The 17220-nt window shown below is 32.0% G+C and overlaps 1 protein-coding gene across 1 annotated transcript in view; it reads right to left on the reverse strand.

Moving 5' to 3' along the window:
* The window catches only part of LOC142328454 (uncharacterized), a 100910-nt gene that overhangs the window by 19747 nt on the left and 63943 nt on the right, over positions 1-17220 (reverse strand). The window contains exons 9-11 of the mRNA XM_075372246.1: positions 13030-13167; positions 9094-9273; positions 394-605 (exon numbers count right to left, since the gene is read on the reverse strand). Of these exons, the coding sequence (XP_075228361.1) occupies positions 394-605; positions 9094-9273; positions 13030-13167 (530 nt within the window). The remainder of the gene's footprint in view (positions 1-393; positions 606-9093; positions 9274-13029; positions 13168-17220) is intronic.

Below are 17220 nucleotides of genomic sequence, written 5' to 3' on the forward strand. Positions count from 1 at the left end.
ATCTGCTGACCAGTGTGAAGCACATTATTGACATCAAAATTTTCACAATGAAAACTCTTGAACTAGCTTTAACCAAACATACAGTTACTGCATCATGATTGTAAACATCATACTTTTTCTAGGAGCCTGAGTTGCATTCTTCTCTTTTTTGTTAGAAAATTCTGAAATGTATCGAATTTCTTTTCTGTTTTCACTCATTTATCAAGATAAATAAACTATCTAAATAAACTATCATAATCTTTTTAATAATACTCAGTACAGGTATGTGTTGTCAGATTTGATAAATATTACCAGAGTTATGAGATCCTAAAGCTATCTTAACAGAAGAATATGGAAGGAACCTTTTTTTTTTTTACTAAAAGTTACAAAAACAATATTGTACCTAGAACTTACCTACTATGTTCAGAAGCATTATCACTGTCATCAATTTCGTTTTCATTATCAGAAGGATTAGCATCAAGAGCTTGTGAATTAGGGTCAACAACCATAACAACTGACTCAACATTTACATTATCATCATCTACACCTCCACTACCATCTTTGACATCATCTATATCATCTCGACTTCTATGATCATCCTCGACATTAGAAATATCATCACAATCCTGATAAATGTAAACACTTTATCAACAAAATAATACTGTTACATTTCATTAATGACAATATAATTCTGACTTTTATGGCAGAGTAGCAGAGTCCTTCTACTTCATCTAGCTTTTGTGTTCTAAGTTCAAAAGCTAGTTGAGCTTGATATTTGTTTTGCATGTATGCCAAGCACCATAACCATAATGGTTGTAGGAAACCTGCCAAATCACAAGTTATTCCTGAAAATAATGGCCATTCTAAAAAAATACACAAGTATACCATGCCAAAATTACTTGGAATAGTTAAAAGTGAAGTAGTCTTTTATATTCTTCACTTAACCAACATCAGCAGGCCAAGCCCATCAAAAAGTATGTGATATTCATTGCTAAAGAGATAATTTAACTCTGTTCATCAAGGAGATGGCTGTGTAACAAATATCATTCATTTCAAAAAAGTAACTGATTGTTGCTATTTGTACCTCAAGTGCTTTACAAGTGAATGCCATAGTCTTAAGAAAGGCTAGGACAGATATTGTAAAGCACCAAATTAATGTACCTCATATATAATAAAAAAAACACATTATATGCATTGCGTCCATCAGTAAGCTTTAAGCTTAAATGGTAAAGTAATCATAAAATAAAACTTCTTGATGTAACTTTCAAAGAATTTAGTTAACCTGATGGATGTTCAGATCACTGGTGATCAGTCTTTATTACAACAGCTGTTCTATGAGGCTACAGAATCCAGTTACAAATTAAATTTTTTTCAGTCTGTTTAAATGAACTTTTTTTATATAACTATTTAAAGCTGCTTGGGCCCATTGGTTCTACATTAAAGTCCATCAGGACTAGGAACAGGGGACGTGGTGTGGCAACCGGAAGTGTCACAAGGTTTCCCCTATGGGGTTGGGATGGTTCTAGGTACCTTCAAAGTAGTTTCCTCCTCTACTGACATACTTAGCCCAATATTGTTTCTACTGCAGGAAGCAACAAAAAATGCTTTAGTTAGAATTGTCTTTAGTACCAATTACAAATTTCTCTTAATTTTCTCAGTCATGTCAAATTTTCACCCTTTTGATATCGATTTGAATTTATAAAATAAAAAAGATTCTGCATGATGCAGGCTGGGAGAGTATGGAAGCTATTGAAGAGTAATCATCCAATTTCTGTATACAAAGCTTGCAGATTAATTACCAATGAATGCATGAACTAATTATCATAGTAGTATAGCAAAGACTTGTCATGCCTAACTTCAATTCTCTCTTCCTCTCAACATTTTCTTCTAGTCTTATTAAAACGTTAAGATAATAAAATCATTTTATAGTTTGTCCTTCAACCAAAGGTTTGTAAATGACACCTTTACTAGCAAAAAAAAAAATGTCAATGTAATGAATTTCCCCAAACTTGAAGAACTTGTTCCATTGTTTGTAAAATTTTCCTGACTCACCACTAAGTTTAAACTTTAGTTTTGACACTGTAGCCATAAGCGTTTCATCATCCATTATGACTCTTTAAGAATGTTTTTCATCATCATGATTTAACAGTTCCTGAGAGACCATAACATAGTGCTGCTAAGTGGGGTACAAACTTTGCTATGATTAGATTCACTAATTTCTCAATTAGAATCGTGGTATGAGCAAATAGAAATGTTACCTGCAAATTCTGGTGCAGACAAATAACTAGAAAGCACACTGCTTTCTGTGAAATCTGTATGTCTATTGACTTTATGATACAAAAGGCATATGTCAACGTTATCATCCTTCCTGAGCATGTATCATCATCAACAATTAATTGAAGTTTCTTGTTTAACAGTTTAACAAGAACAACATATGAAACTTAAATAATCATTGCTATAGCTTGTTTTAATCATTTATTGTTTAACTAATCACTTTTTCTAGTTTCACATAAATATTTGCTTGGGCAAATTCCTCATAACAAAATGACAGTAACAACAACTTATATAAATCAGAGTAAGGAAACTACACGACAAACAAGGAGGATCTATGATGCATACTAACAGTGTGATATGATGTGTTTACATTCTACTTTACACAGAGGTTCCAACTGCTAAATTCCCCCTCTTAACCTTTTCATATCATTTAGTCTTGGAACTGGTTATGTACGGCATCAGTTTTAAAACGCTGTTATAAAATCATTTTATATGGCATCTAAGTCAGTTATTTTGTTTTATATTCACAAAGGAATCAGTTTTATTACACAATTTTAACGATGTTTTTATGATGTAAAATGTTTTATTTAGACTAGAAAGAATATGACCATTTTTTTTCTCAGAAATGTGCTTGTGTGTATGTGTGTGTGTGACTTGTGTATTATAATTGCTATGACGATTATGGATTTATTTATTATTTACAAAAATAGCTTATCTTAGAAGCAACATATCGTTGTATTGAAACATATAATAAATTTAATAATAGTTGGAGATTGGAATGCAAGCATTGGAAAAGGCAAGGAAGGAAATATAGTGGGTGAATACGGGCTGGGCAGAAGGAATGAAAGAGGGGACCGACTTATAGAGTTTTGCACGAAGTATAATTTAGTAATTGCCAACACCCAATTTAAAAATCATAATAGAAGAATATACACTTGGAAAAAGCCAGGCGATACTGCAAGGTATCAGATAGATTATATCATGGTTAAGCAAAGATTTAGAAATCAACTCGTTGACTGCAAAACTTACCCTGGAGCAGACATTGATAGCGACCATAATTTGGTGATAATGAAATGTAGATTGGGGTTTAAAAACCTGAAGAAAAGTTGTCAGATGAATCGGTGGAATTTAGAGAAGCTTGAGGAAGAGAAGGTAAAGAAGATTTTCGAGGAGGACATCGCAAGAGGTCTGAGTAAAAAAGATAAGGTAGAAAATGTAGAAGAAGAATGGGAGAATGTTAAAAAGGAAATTCTTAAATCAGCAGAAGCAAACTTAGGCGGAATAAAGAGAACTGGTAGAAAACCTTGGGTTTCAGACGATATATTGCAGCTGATGGATGAACGTAGAAAATATAAGAATGCTAATGATGAAGAAAGTAAAAGGAACTATCGGCAATTAAGAAATGCTATAAATAGGAAGTGCAAACTGGCGAAAGAAGAGTGGATTAACGAAAAGTGTTCAGAAGTGGAAAGAGAAATGAACATTGGTAAAATAAACGGAGCATACAGGAAAGTTAAGGAAAATTTTGGGGTACATAAATTAAAATCTAATAATGTGTTAAACAAAGATGGTACACCAATATATAATACGAAAGGTAAAGTCGATAGATGGGTGGAATATATTGAAGAGTTATACGGAGGAAATGAATTAGAAAATGGTTTTATAGAGGAAGAAGAGGAAGTTGAGGAGGATGAAATGGGAGAAACAATACTGAGATCTGAATTTAAGAGAGCATTAAAAGATTTAAATGGCAGAAAGGCTCCTGGAATAGACGGAATACCTGTAGAATTACTGCGCAGTGCAGGTGAGGAAGCGATTGATAGATTATACAAACTGGTGTGTAATATTTATGAAAAAGGGGAATTTCCGTCAGACTTCAAAAAAAGTGTTATAATTATGATACCAAAGAAAGCAGGGGCAGATAAATGTGAAGAATATAGAACAATTAGTTTAACTAGTCATGCATCAAAAATCTTAACTAGAATTTTATACAGAAGAATTGAGAGGAGAGTGGAAGAAGTGTTAGAAGAAGACCAATTTGGTTTCAGGAAAAGTATAGGGACAAGGGAAGCAATTTTAGGCCTCAGATTAATAGTAGAAGGAAGATTAAAGAAAAACAAACCAACATACTTGGCGTTTATAGACCTAGAAAAGGCTTTCGATAACGTAGATTGGAATAAAATGTTCAGCATTTTAAAAAAATTAGGGTTCAAATACAGAGATAGAAGAACAATTGCTAACATGTACAGGAACCAAACAGCAACAATAACAATTGAAGAACATAAGAAAGAAGCCCTAATAAGAAAGGGAGTCCGACAAGGATGTTCCCTATCTCCGTTACTTTTTAATCTTTACATGGAACTAGCAGTTAATGATGTTAAAGAACAATTTAGATTCGGAGTAACAGTACAAGGTGAAAAGATAAAGATGCTACGATTTGCTGATGATATAGTAATTCTAGCCGAGAGTAAAAAGGATTTAGAAGAAACAATGAACGGCATAGATGAAGTCCAACGCAAGAACTATCGCATGAAAATAAACAAGAACAAAACAAAAGTAATGAAATGTAGTAGAAATAACAAAGATGGACCACTGAATGTGAAAATAGGAGGAGAAAAGATTATGGAGGTAGAAGAATTTTGTTATTTGGGAAGTAAAATTACTAAAGATGGACGAAGCAGGAGCGATATAAAATGCCGAATAGCAGGAGATGGAGGAGTAGGAGAATGTTAAAAATCAGATGGGTGGATAAAGTGACAAATGAAGAGGTATTGCGGCAAATAGATGAAGAAAGAAGCATTTGGAAAAATATAGCTAAAAGAAGATACAGACTTATAGGCCACATACTAAGGCATCCTGGAATAGTCGCTTTAATATTGGAAGGACAGGTAGAAGGGAAAAATTGTGTAGGCAGGCCACGTTTGGAGTATGTAAAACAAATTGTTGGGGATGTAGGATGTAGAGGGTATACTGAAATGAAACGACTAGCACTAGATAGGGAATCTTGGAGAGCTGCATCAAACCAGTCAAATGACTGAAGACAAAAAAAAAAAAAAAAACGGCACACACAAAAAAAAAGAAGGAATTTGTGGTCATAAATATGTCACTTTTACTTGAGGTCTATAAATATCTTTTCTGACAAATGATATCGGTAAACATGTAACACATATTGATTCGTAATGAATAACAGCATACAGTAAAAATGGTTTTTTGCCAATCTGAATAGCCTTCTGAGTGGTGGGGATTTTTATAAAACGTAGTTTTCTGAATCTACTTTCACTTCTACTAACATATGTTACTAATCTGTGATTTATGACATGGGTTTTTCATCATATTTTGCCCAATTTTCAACCGATTTGCTTGAAAGTATTATTTTTAAAATCAGCGAACTATGTTTCATAAACACAAAGCAAAAAAAAATTTTGCTACTAAAAAACGCGGCAGAAATGCGAAAAAAAAATTCTGCAATTAAATTATCATAATTGTTGTACTATTTCAATTTTTTTGTTACAAACTTGTTTTCTTAGGACATATAGTTATTGTATTAATGTTATTCAATTTTGTTTCATTTGGAAAATATTTTCAAATTTAGAATATTCAAGAATCAATTATTTATTTAGAAAAAATTTGCAGAATAAAACACTACTTTTTTATGTATTACTGAATACATGTGAAGTTCAATGATCACTTGAATCAGATGTGAATCGAGCCAACAGAGAGAGCAAAGTTATTTTGTGTTCTTGTAAGAAATGGATCATACAGATCCATTCAAATTCAGCCATTAACAAGGCATAAAAAATATCCGATCGTAACGGTTTTTTTTTTTGTCAGAATCTGTTAAATTTCTTTAATATACTGTAATTTTTTTCACAAGAGGGTAGCATAAGACTATGAAGGGAGGCAATCAGATACCAACATATTTTCGCGGAGCGCTAATCAAGTGCGGATCTTTGTGATGGGAGAAGGTTAAAAATCTATTCAATAATCTTGATTAATTTCTGAACAGACCTTGATTAAGTATATTAGAATCTACAAAAAAGAACCAACTTTACTTATCAAGTACCTCATCCCCAGAATTTGCTAACTGTTCAGTCAGCAGATACTTAGAATTGTTTACTTTTCAATTTTCTGCACTAATCTCTCCCAAAACATTTTAAAATTACTCCAAAATAGTTTTAACTCTGATAAAAAATCCATTTCCTTCTCTCTTCCTTTCTCTACCTCAATCCTCATTTTGATTCTGAAGGAAGGCTTTAGATGCCTTTGAAAATGGTGTTTGTAAGTTTCTTATTGAGAAATTACAACTTTTATTTTTCAATTAATGTTTGATATCACAGGATTTTATGAATTTATTTAATTTTTTAATGATTTTATTTTATTCAGATAACTAATATGTATTTCTATGATTTTCTTTTCTGTAGTTTGTAGTGAAAAATTTTGGATTTCGTACAGCTGTTTAAGAGTTCCGGTGGAAAAAAAATAAAATAAGTTTTTTCTGTCTTGTTTGTCTGTCTGACTCTCTCACTCTTTCTCTTTTGACTTATCTCTGCCTTCACACTTTTTATTTTTTAGTTTTTTAATCAATTTTAGACCGGTTTATTTATGCTTTAGAACCATTACAAAAAAATTACTCATCTTTGAAAATATTTTCAAATTTACTATTATTTCAGATTCCTTTTTTAATAATTCTGTTTTTTTTCTTTTACATAATTTTTATTTTTACCACTAGTTTTTATTGTTTCATATTGAAATTAAATTGTTTTATGAGATGAATTTTCTTCAAAACTTGTTTTCTTAGGACATAATTATTGTATTAATGTTATTCAATTTTATTTCATTTGGAAAATATTTTCAAATTTAGAATATTCAAGAATCAATTATTTACTTAGAAAAAAATTGCAGAATAAAACACTACTTTTTTATGTATTACTGAATACATGTGAAGTTCAATGATCACTTAAATCAGATGTGAATCGAGCCAACAGAGAGAGCAAAGTTATTTTGTGTTCTTGTAAGAAATGGATCATACAGATCCATTCAAATTCAGCCATTAACACAGTAACCTTTTTAGATGAAATTCTAATCATTGAAAAAATCTTTAATCATTTTTCCATTGCATTCCACAAGTATTCTGGTTTGTGGATACAATTATTTTGGTTGTTGGGTTAAATAAATGTAAAAACTATTGTAGAGAGTGTGTTATTAATCTTAAGAGAATAGCATAAGTCATTTATTAACTAATAAGACTTAAGTTGCAATGGATCCAATAATTTTCTCATGTAAAGTGAATTATTGTTGCCAAATTCACTGATTAAACACAAAATTATGTTGAACACCTTTCATATTTCTTGTGCATTACCTCTCTATATTTTGCACCACAGTAGAAAATTTAATAACACGAGAGTTTTTTTTTTCAAGGTCCGATCGGTCGTGAAATAAAAACCCGCATAAAAATCAGATGAACCTTTGCGCATGTGTTGTGCAGCGTCTCTAGTATGGCCTTCAATCACGCCGCGTCACTTCGTTTAGTTCTGAACACACAACTAGCACATAAACATGTCTACAACAATAGCATCTGCCGCCAAGTGTGAAGTGCGTGCGGTAATTCGATTTCTTCAGGCTGAGGGGTGTAATCCAGCTGAAATTCATCAACAAATAAGTAATGTGTACAGTGAAACTTCAATGAGTGACAGCAAAGTATGACAATGGTGCAGAAACTTTAGAGCAGGACGTACAGATGTTCATGATGCAGGCGGTCAGGAAAGGAAGTGAGTGTCAACCGATGATCTCGTTGAGCGATTGGATGAAGCGATTCGAGAAAATCATCGGTTCACAATTTCTGTATTGAGTGATTCGTTTCCTGAAATTTCAAGGTCAGCTCTCTACACCATTGTGAGTGAGAGACTTCAGTACCGCAAACTGTGTGCGAGATGGGTTCCCAAGATGCTGCCCGACCATCACAGAACAATGAGAATGGACCCCTCCCTAACATTTCTCCAGCGCTACCACAATGAAGGAGATTTTTTGTCACAGGGGACGAGACATGGGTCCATTTCGAAACCGAAGAAACAAAAGAACAATCCATACAGTGGATGCATTCTCATTCTCCCAGTAAACCAAAGAAGTTCAAGCGAACCTTCTCCAACAGAAAGTGTATGGCTAATGTGTTCTGGGACGAGAATGGAGTTCTCTTGGTGGAATTCATGGAACTTGGCACGAACATCACTGCAGCCTCATACTGTGTGACTCTTCAACGTCTACGAAGGGCAATCAGAATAAGCAGAGACGAATGTTGTCATCAGGCACTGCATTTCTCCATGACAATGCTCGGCCGCACACTGCACCTGTAACAAAGAAGCTCCTGCAGCGTTTCCATTGGAAAGTGTTTGATCACCCACCATACAGCCTGGACTTGGCTCCATCCAATTTTCACCTCTTTGCTCACATGAAATGCTGGCTAGAAGGGCAACATTTTGGCACAGACATCGAGTTGCAGACCAGCGTGGAAACATAACTGAAAACACAGGTGGCTCTGTTCTATGACGAGGGTATTGGAAAGTTGGTACCACGCTATGACAAATGTCTAAATCGGAGTGGCGATTATGTAGAGAAATAGCATAACTATATAAGTACTTGTTACAAATAAAAAATTTTTTATTTTCACTGTGGTTTTAATTTCGTGACTGATCAGACCTTGGAAAAAAATAACCCTCGTGCACCACGAAATTCATGTTACAAGCATAATTAAATTTAATACACTCCATATGACAAATTCATTAACTAATTATTAACATCAAAAAAGGCGTACCCTGAAAAAAATTATATTATCCAATATCTTACCTTATCAGTTTCAACTGCCCTATCTTCATAATTTAAAGTTTTAATGTTTTTATCATTTTCATTATCAATAGATACATTATTGGATTTATCATTTTCAACCACAATATTCTCATTAGCTTTGTCATCATTTTTATCACTTTCATCTTCACTATTCTCTAAATCCTTCCTTATAATTATATTCTGAAACACAAACATGAGTTCTTTATCAAACTGGCATACTTTATTCTTATTTATATATAATATCAAACAAAAAATAAAAAATAAACATCGTGTATGAATAAAAAAAAGAAGATTGATATAGATAATGCCAATAGAAAATAAATTTAAGTTTCAGAAACTAAACTTTAATCTAAAACCAACAGATCAAAATGTGGTAAAAAATCTGACAACACAGTTGTAGGACTTTCCTGTCACGCGGCAAAAGCCACGTTCCGGGAAAGTCCTACAACTATGGGTTGTTTCTGATGTACGGCTTACGTACACATACACCCAATTATTTATTTATCACACACCATACAAATCATTTTATTTAAATATAATATTTTTCATTTATTTAATGCAATGATTCTAACTAAAGCGCGTGCGCATACCGTATTTAATCTGTGAGGGTGTGGCGGTACTAGTGGCGATAGTCGGCACTAACTAAACTAATGTAATTTCATAACTTAGACAGAACAAATTTTGCTTGTACGATCGGCAGACTGGTGTACCCACGAGGCTTAACGCACCAGGTACAGAGTCAATTGGGCGTTAAAGTTCAAGACCCAGCCAGACCGAGTTACTTTTTTTCACATTTTATGTTACTCATTTATTTAATAATATCACTCATTTGTGACATCACAACATAGCAGACAACTAAAACAACTGTACTTCAGTGCTACCAACCTTTGAAATATTAATTAAATAAATAAATAATATTAAAGTGTAAAAAACAATTTAGTTGGCAACCCTGTAGAATTTCAAATTTCCCATTCCAAGAGGACAAGAGAATAGGGAATTTCCCACAATAGGGAAAAGGGAATTGCAAGATGGCAGACAGCAACAATAGCGCTCCTTGTGATGACAGGGGGTACTATTGCCACAGTATGCCCACTTAGCCTCTAGTTTAGAATATTTTTTTCAAGTAGCGATGCGATTTTTCAACAAGTTTTTTTGTATTTATTATTTTTTAATTGTTAAGAAATGTGCCTAAGAAAAATATGATCTTAATTAGGCAAAATCTGAAGATACTGAGGGTGACCTTGCTCTACAGCCTCACCCCACATTGATCGTTTAAGGTGAAAATTAAATGGCATCAATGCCCCATACATAGAAGTAATCTGACCAAGTTTAGTCAAAATCAGTCCAGTAATTCTGGAGATATAAGGTGATTTTGAGGCCAACACTGAACACACCCATATATGTTCAAACATTAACATCTGGAAAATTTCCCTATAGTTTTTCAGGTTCCTTCGGTTCAAAACGTCAAGATGCGGTGAAACCGCCTATGTCCACATTGGACCGATTAAAATACTTTCCCTTCTACAGCTGTAGCTCTGCTATAGCACTCTCTAGTTGGGAAAGTAAAAGTTATAATTTTAAACTGAACAAAAATCTTCTTAATAATGTTAAAAGAAATAATAACTAAAAATAAAATAACTTCTAAAACAAATATATCTAAGAAATAGTTTATTTTATGATTGGTTATTTCAAGCAGCCATTTCAATTCAGTTTGAGTTGTGTATTTTACATGAATAATTTAATAGTTTAACTGTAATAATATGAGAGATAACACTCATTTGAATACGTTTGAAAAGTTGAAAGACATGTTAATTCATGATAAAGGTAATAATAATCATAAGGCTGCAATTTGAAATAGCCATGACAAATATCAAGATCAAAAATTATCAAACTATGAAACTTTTGATCTGTGGAGAGATACATTGTAGAAACAAGTATGTTGAAACCAAATTAATAGGTACTAGTTGACATTGGTCTGTGGAAAGGTAAATACTGAAGAAGAAATACTCAACGCTATATAAAATTACCTGCTACTACAAGCACCAGAATGCTGTCACATTATTTAATTGTTTCACAGCCAAGCATGGTAGATACAAGAAATGGAATTTCAATTTTCAAAATACCCACTCTTAGTGGAAGAAAACCCACATGAGACTGCTACAACAAACTTTTTCATTTAATTTGTGGTGTAGTCTTCTAGGTGACCATCTCATCATCCCTTTTTTCTTACCGCCAAGACTTTCAGTAGTACAGTATTTACATTTTTATGGAAATACTAGTTATAGTTATGGGACATGTTTTTACTTAATTTTTCAGATAAAAACGCATTAAATCATCAAACTTTCTCCTTAATTTATTTTTATTTCATTGAAATCAATGGGTTCTAAGAGATTTAGTATGTCCCTGTATTTTACCCTTAGAGAAGAAAGGGTGAAATATTTCACTAGCCATAATTCAAAAACAAAGTCTTTCTGAACATATGATAAAGGAAATTTTTTCCTTATATTAAGTCCCAAATCACTTCTCAAAGTATAACCGTGTAATTCTGAATTACTTTGTATATTGTTTCTCTCTATGTGATATGGATTTTTTCTCAACTCAAGAAAAAAATGTTCTTTGTTAAGAGTGAATGTGTAGCCATTAATGTGTACTAAATATTTTGTTGTCTTAAATTTTTCTATATAGTTATCAGGTGACAGGAGTGCATGTAACTGGCAATGTAATATAAGAGGAAAAGATATACGGCTGCAAAGTTTTTTCTTAGATGTAGTTACAACATATATGTAGAAAGATAAGATAGATGTGTCAGAAGGCACACTGTGCCTTCTGACACAGCGTCTAAAATGTAAAAGGTCTAAAATGTAAAATGATTTGAATCCATTCACATTCTGCAATAAACTGAAAGTTGGGTTTATAATTGTTCTTGAATAAGGAAAATGTATATCATCTTATGATTACAGTGCCAGCAATGTAATAGTGTCACATAATTATTTTGTTTGAGTTTAAAAATCATTACATAGTACAAATCTATTTTCAAAGAGCTTTAAAAGTAATTTATAGTTCCAACGTTAATAATTTCCACTTAAACAACTTAAGATAGATGTTGCAGTTGAAAATATACTGAAATACATAATTCCCTAGCACTGTAAATCATTATAAATGAAGGATAGTCTGAATAAATAATATACAATATAACCAGTATAATTTTGAATAATTAATTTCTTATTAATATAAATATGTTATACTAAAGAATGATATACTAATTATCTTTCATTACACTTTGTCTTGCAAATATCATTACAACTGTATGTACATTAAGTCCCATAACCATTAACATTTTAGACAAACTGACATTAGTCTCTCCCAAAAATGACATGGACATCTGTAAGAATAACAAGCATTCCATACCACCTTACTAAGGGAAGTGAGGAGTAAAGTGGTTGCCTGTTGCATTCTTCACAGAAGCAAATGAACAGCTTTAAAACAGTATGTCAGACCTCAAAATGCAGGTAATATTGAGCCCAACAAATTACACTTTAGACTGACTATCGCTACTAACTATAAAAAAGGGACTGACTCCAACTTCTCACTAAAAGAGACTGATTATAATGAATATCAATACTTTCAGAGAAAGCAACTATGGTGCATCTTCCCCTCTGATATTTTACTTAAATTAATCATACAGAAGACCTGGACAGTTAATTAAAACAACTGATTAATGTGATGAAACAATATGTTATATCCACTGCTTCAACTCAGCAGAGAATATTTAATTACAACTATTATATTTTAAATATTTAAATATATAATAAATTGAATCAGACTTGAACCATGTGTCAAACATCTGCCAGACACTAAATCATGAGAGTGCAAAAACCTAAAATTTCAAAAGTAATAAATCATTTCCATAAAGTTAACATAATAATCTTGGCTTACCACACTCTTGTCTGAGGGTAAATATTTTCTTAAAAAAGCATCAGACTGTTCACACTGCAATTTAAATTCATATACTCTTTCAACATTGAAAAGACAACTATGACAAATAAGACCTGGTAAGCCATCTCCAAGTTCCACCTGTTATACATAAACAAAAATAAAAATAATCAAACTTAAAATGGTCATTACTGTTTAGTTCAATATCATTTTAACTATTTTTTTTTTAATTCACTCCACAAAAAATATGATGTATTGAATATCTGATGAAGTAGTGTTCATCACAAAAGAACTTAGGACAAATAATGTAAATAAATATGTATCGAATATCTGATGAAGTAGTGTTCATCACAAAAGAACTTAAGACAAGTAATGTAAAAAAACACAAATACAGTAAGGACTTAAAAATTGTTATTGCATCACTAAAAGTACAGACTTAGGCAAATTCAAGGAGTCCTTTTCAGGATGTAGGACTTAAGGGTTATGTGACTTTTTTAAAGTATACTACTGTATCAACTACTATATTAATGAAAAGGTCTCACATTTTATAATTTACCGTTTCACGTATTCACTGAAAAATTGTTAATAATTTTTATTTTAAAAGGCACCATTCAATACCTTTATTTGGTTCAGATGGCTGGTACAATGCCAACTATTATGGATGATACTGATTAATAATAAAAGTATAAAATAGAAAAAAATTATCTTATTATTAAGTGATATAGAAAATAATAACTAAAGTTTTAAATTCAAAAAAAGTGTAACAGTTAAAAAATAATAATATATCATAAAAAGTAGCATTAAGTTAAAAGATCCTGTAATAAATTTCAATGTATAACAACTTTAAAAAAACATTTGGCTCATAAAAAAATTTAACATTGTACAGAAAAATTTATTTTGGCAGATCATTAATGAAATTCAGGTTATTGAATATCTGATGAAGTAGTGTTCATCACAAAAGAACTTAAGACAAGTAATGTAAAAAAACACAAATACAGTAAGGACTTAAAAATTGTTATTGCATCACTAAAAGTACAGACTTAGGCAAATTCAAGGAGTCCTTTATTAATCCAGGTATTGGCTAATTAGTCACTAATTAGAATTTATTCGTGTTTTCTACCACGTATTTTGTAATCCTTACCAAAATTCTTCACCGAGCTGATTTTTTACATGACTTATATTTTAAATACTTTTATACTTTTAGTTTGGTAGTAATTTTTTAATTACAACACGTTTGCTTTAGACCACCATTTAAAAAATTTCACAGCTTTCACAAATTTTTCATATTTCAATTTCACTGCAACACCACAAATCTATCTTTCAGCCTTAACTGACCTTGTTACTATTGTAACTTTTTTTTTAATGAAAACTGAAAGATTTATAGAATTTCATATTGACAATAGACATTGTAACAGACAAAATATTTTACCATCAAGTACTATTTATTTAATAATGACTAAACTAAATAACGTTGTTTTGATATCTTAATAATAGTTATGTATCATATAATCATGCTGTTATAACAGTTTGTTTAAGTCTCATTTCATTAAAAAGTAATATCTATAATATTTAATTGGTATTATATAAAGTATATTAAAACTTATTAGTCAGATAATAATCCAAAAATATAAGAATCTAACTGAATGTTATTTACTGTGTACACAAATCTGTATATATGTTGGATTCCACAACCTGATAATTAGTTTGTATAGTGGTTTGTGGATTAGTTTATACAGATTTGACATGACAAACAGATTTTTGCTCATAAAAATAGCATAGCTATTCCCAATCGTAACAAGCATCTCATGCCAAGCTAACCAGAAAAAATGAGAAGTGATGGTGTTTTACTGCTTGCTTCACTAAACTGAATAAAGAACTCCAAATCAGTATGTCAAATCAGGTGATATTCAGCCCTCTACACAAACATCTTCACTTTTTTCATCACTGGCTTTATAATGAACATCATTAATTTAAGACAAAACTAATCTGAATGATGTCACTGTACTTCAGATGTAAGTAAAGAAATCTATCACGTTCATAATAAAGAATGAAACAGATAGTGTAAGATAGCAAAATAATATAAATTGAAAATCCCCACACCACAGTTCTCGCATTTCCTAGACATCTGTAAAGCTGAAATTTTGAATAATTATTTATAAAACAGTCTTTAGAAAAGAATAATCCTTGGGGGATTTACAATACCCCTTTAACTTTTAACAGGCCTTCCCACCCACCAGCTGTACATCCAGCAAGGCAGGTCGGCCCGCCGGTTGGATCTTTTTTTATTATGCCAGCTTCTAACCCTCAGCGAGGAGACTCCAGATCCAGCAATGCTGCTACCTTTATCCCCTCGCAGAAGGCCAGGTCTTGGTCTTGTCTGTGCCTTATACCTCAAATAAGGCACAAACAAGGCCGAGACGCGGCCTTCTGCGAGGGGATAAAGATTGCAGCATGACTGGATCCAGAGTCTCCTCGCTGAGGGTTAGAGGATTTATAAACCTTATTATTTGAAACCTGACAGGGTATTCTCCCTCTAACAAACATTTAAAAAGTTTAAATTAAAAAGGTTTCAACAAGGATTTCGTGTCTAGAAGAGCTAGAATTAGAAACCTGACTAGCACAAACGTCTTAGATAGCAAACTACTGCTAAAGGAAATTTTATCACTCGTCTCAACAAGAATGAAGAGAAGTGTGTACTGATCTATAAATTGCACAGGGAAAGCATTCTTTGATTCACTCAACATTCATTTAGAAAGTTAAAATCCGGTAGTTATTCAAAAGGAGTCTTAAAATTAAGCAAGTATAATTGACAAAACCTAATAAGGTAAAGAGGGTATTCATAAACTTAAAATTTCAGTATTTGCTCGTGCCAAAAAACAGGTACTTCAACTAGCATATAAATATACCAGCAGAAAATTTTAAAGTTAAACATGCAATTTATCACTTTTCCTCAATAAATTCATTATTTGCACTAACTCCAGCAAATAAAATAAAGCATTTATTTATTAAACTAGCAACCAATTTCAGAAATCTGTTGACCGTTTATAAAGTCCTTTTATTAAATTAAAGCTCTTCAATTCATCATTTGAACCATTTCAAACATTGTAAAGAATATGGTAAAAATAATGGTTTACTGAATTGTAATGGAGTAGCTTACTGGAATTTAATCTTTTGAATTACACTTCTCAAAACACTGCACTTTTTGTTCAACTTATAATAGCCATCTTACTCAGTCAACAAATATAAATTTTTTATGTAAAATTAAAATTTTAGTAAAGATTTAAAAAGTCTGACAGTATATAATTCATATGGGCTTTAGGTGGTTTGCTATAAATTACTTAAATAATACATAGTCTGATCTAAAATGTAGTAAAACTTTAATATCTTGAATGGAATAAATACTGATTGCAACTTAAAACAAATTATTTCTTGGATTTATCAACAAAAGTCATTATTGTTTATAGTGTATAACATTATTTTACTGTAAGACAGTTCTACATAAAATCAAGATTTACTTGAGTTACTGCAACCTGTGAATTATAAATTTAAAACTGACCCTTTGTCGTTACACACATAGCAATAAAATAAATGTTAGAAAACTATTAATTATTATTATCGTTATTAATTAAAACAATGTAATGGGTACTACAGAAATAAAAAAAGGTGCTTCTAATGATAGCCCTACGTTAGCCTACCTAACCTACGATAATAAACACTAATGGATCGCGCTTCAATAATGATGTAAACATAACCTAACGCAATAAAAAATTAAATATCTGATGCAAATAATTTAGCTCACCTTAATCGATGTGAAAGCCATTATTCTAGAAGGAAGCGAAACAGATTTTACTCCGCCTGGTGAACTGAAAATAGACGACATAATACCCCCGTGCGAAAGGCATAAACGGCAAATTTCGTTATAATTTAATTCATTTACGTTAAGATTTTTCCAACAGTTTGCCATGCTATAGAATTAATATACCTACACGGTTTAAATGTGATGTTCAACGTATTTTGAAAGCGTAATGTAGAAGTCGATACTTCTACCAGGCATTTTAGCATCAGAGGGGGTGAAAGGACATTAGGATCGGGGGTGAGTCCCTGCCAAGCGCCCAGCAGGTGCCCGCTGGCCTCAGGCCTGGAGGGGGTTGAGAAATAGCCGCTACATTCAAATCCATATTCTTGTATTTAAAC

Source organism: Lycorma delicatula, chromosome 7 (assembly GCF_047948215.1).
Source record: "Lycorma delicatula isolate Av1 chromosome 7, ASM4794821v1, whole genome shotgun sequence".
Classification (NCBI taxonomy): domain Eukaryota; kingdom Metazoa; phylum Arthropoda; class Insecta; order Hemiptera; family Fulgoridae; genus Lycorma; species Lycorma delicatula.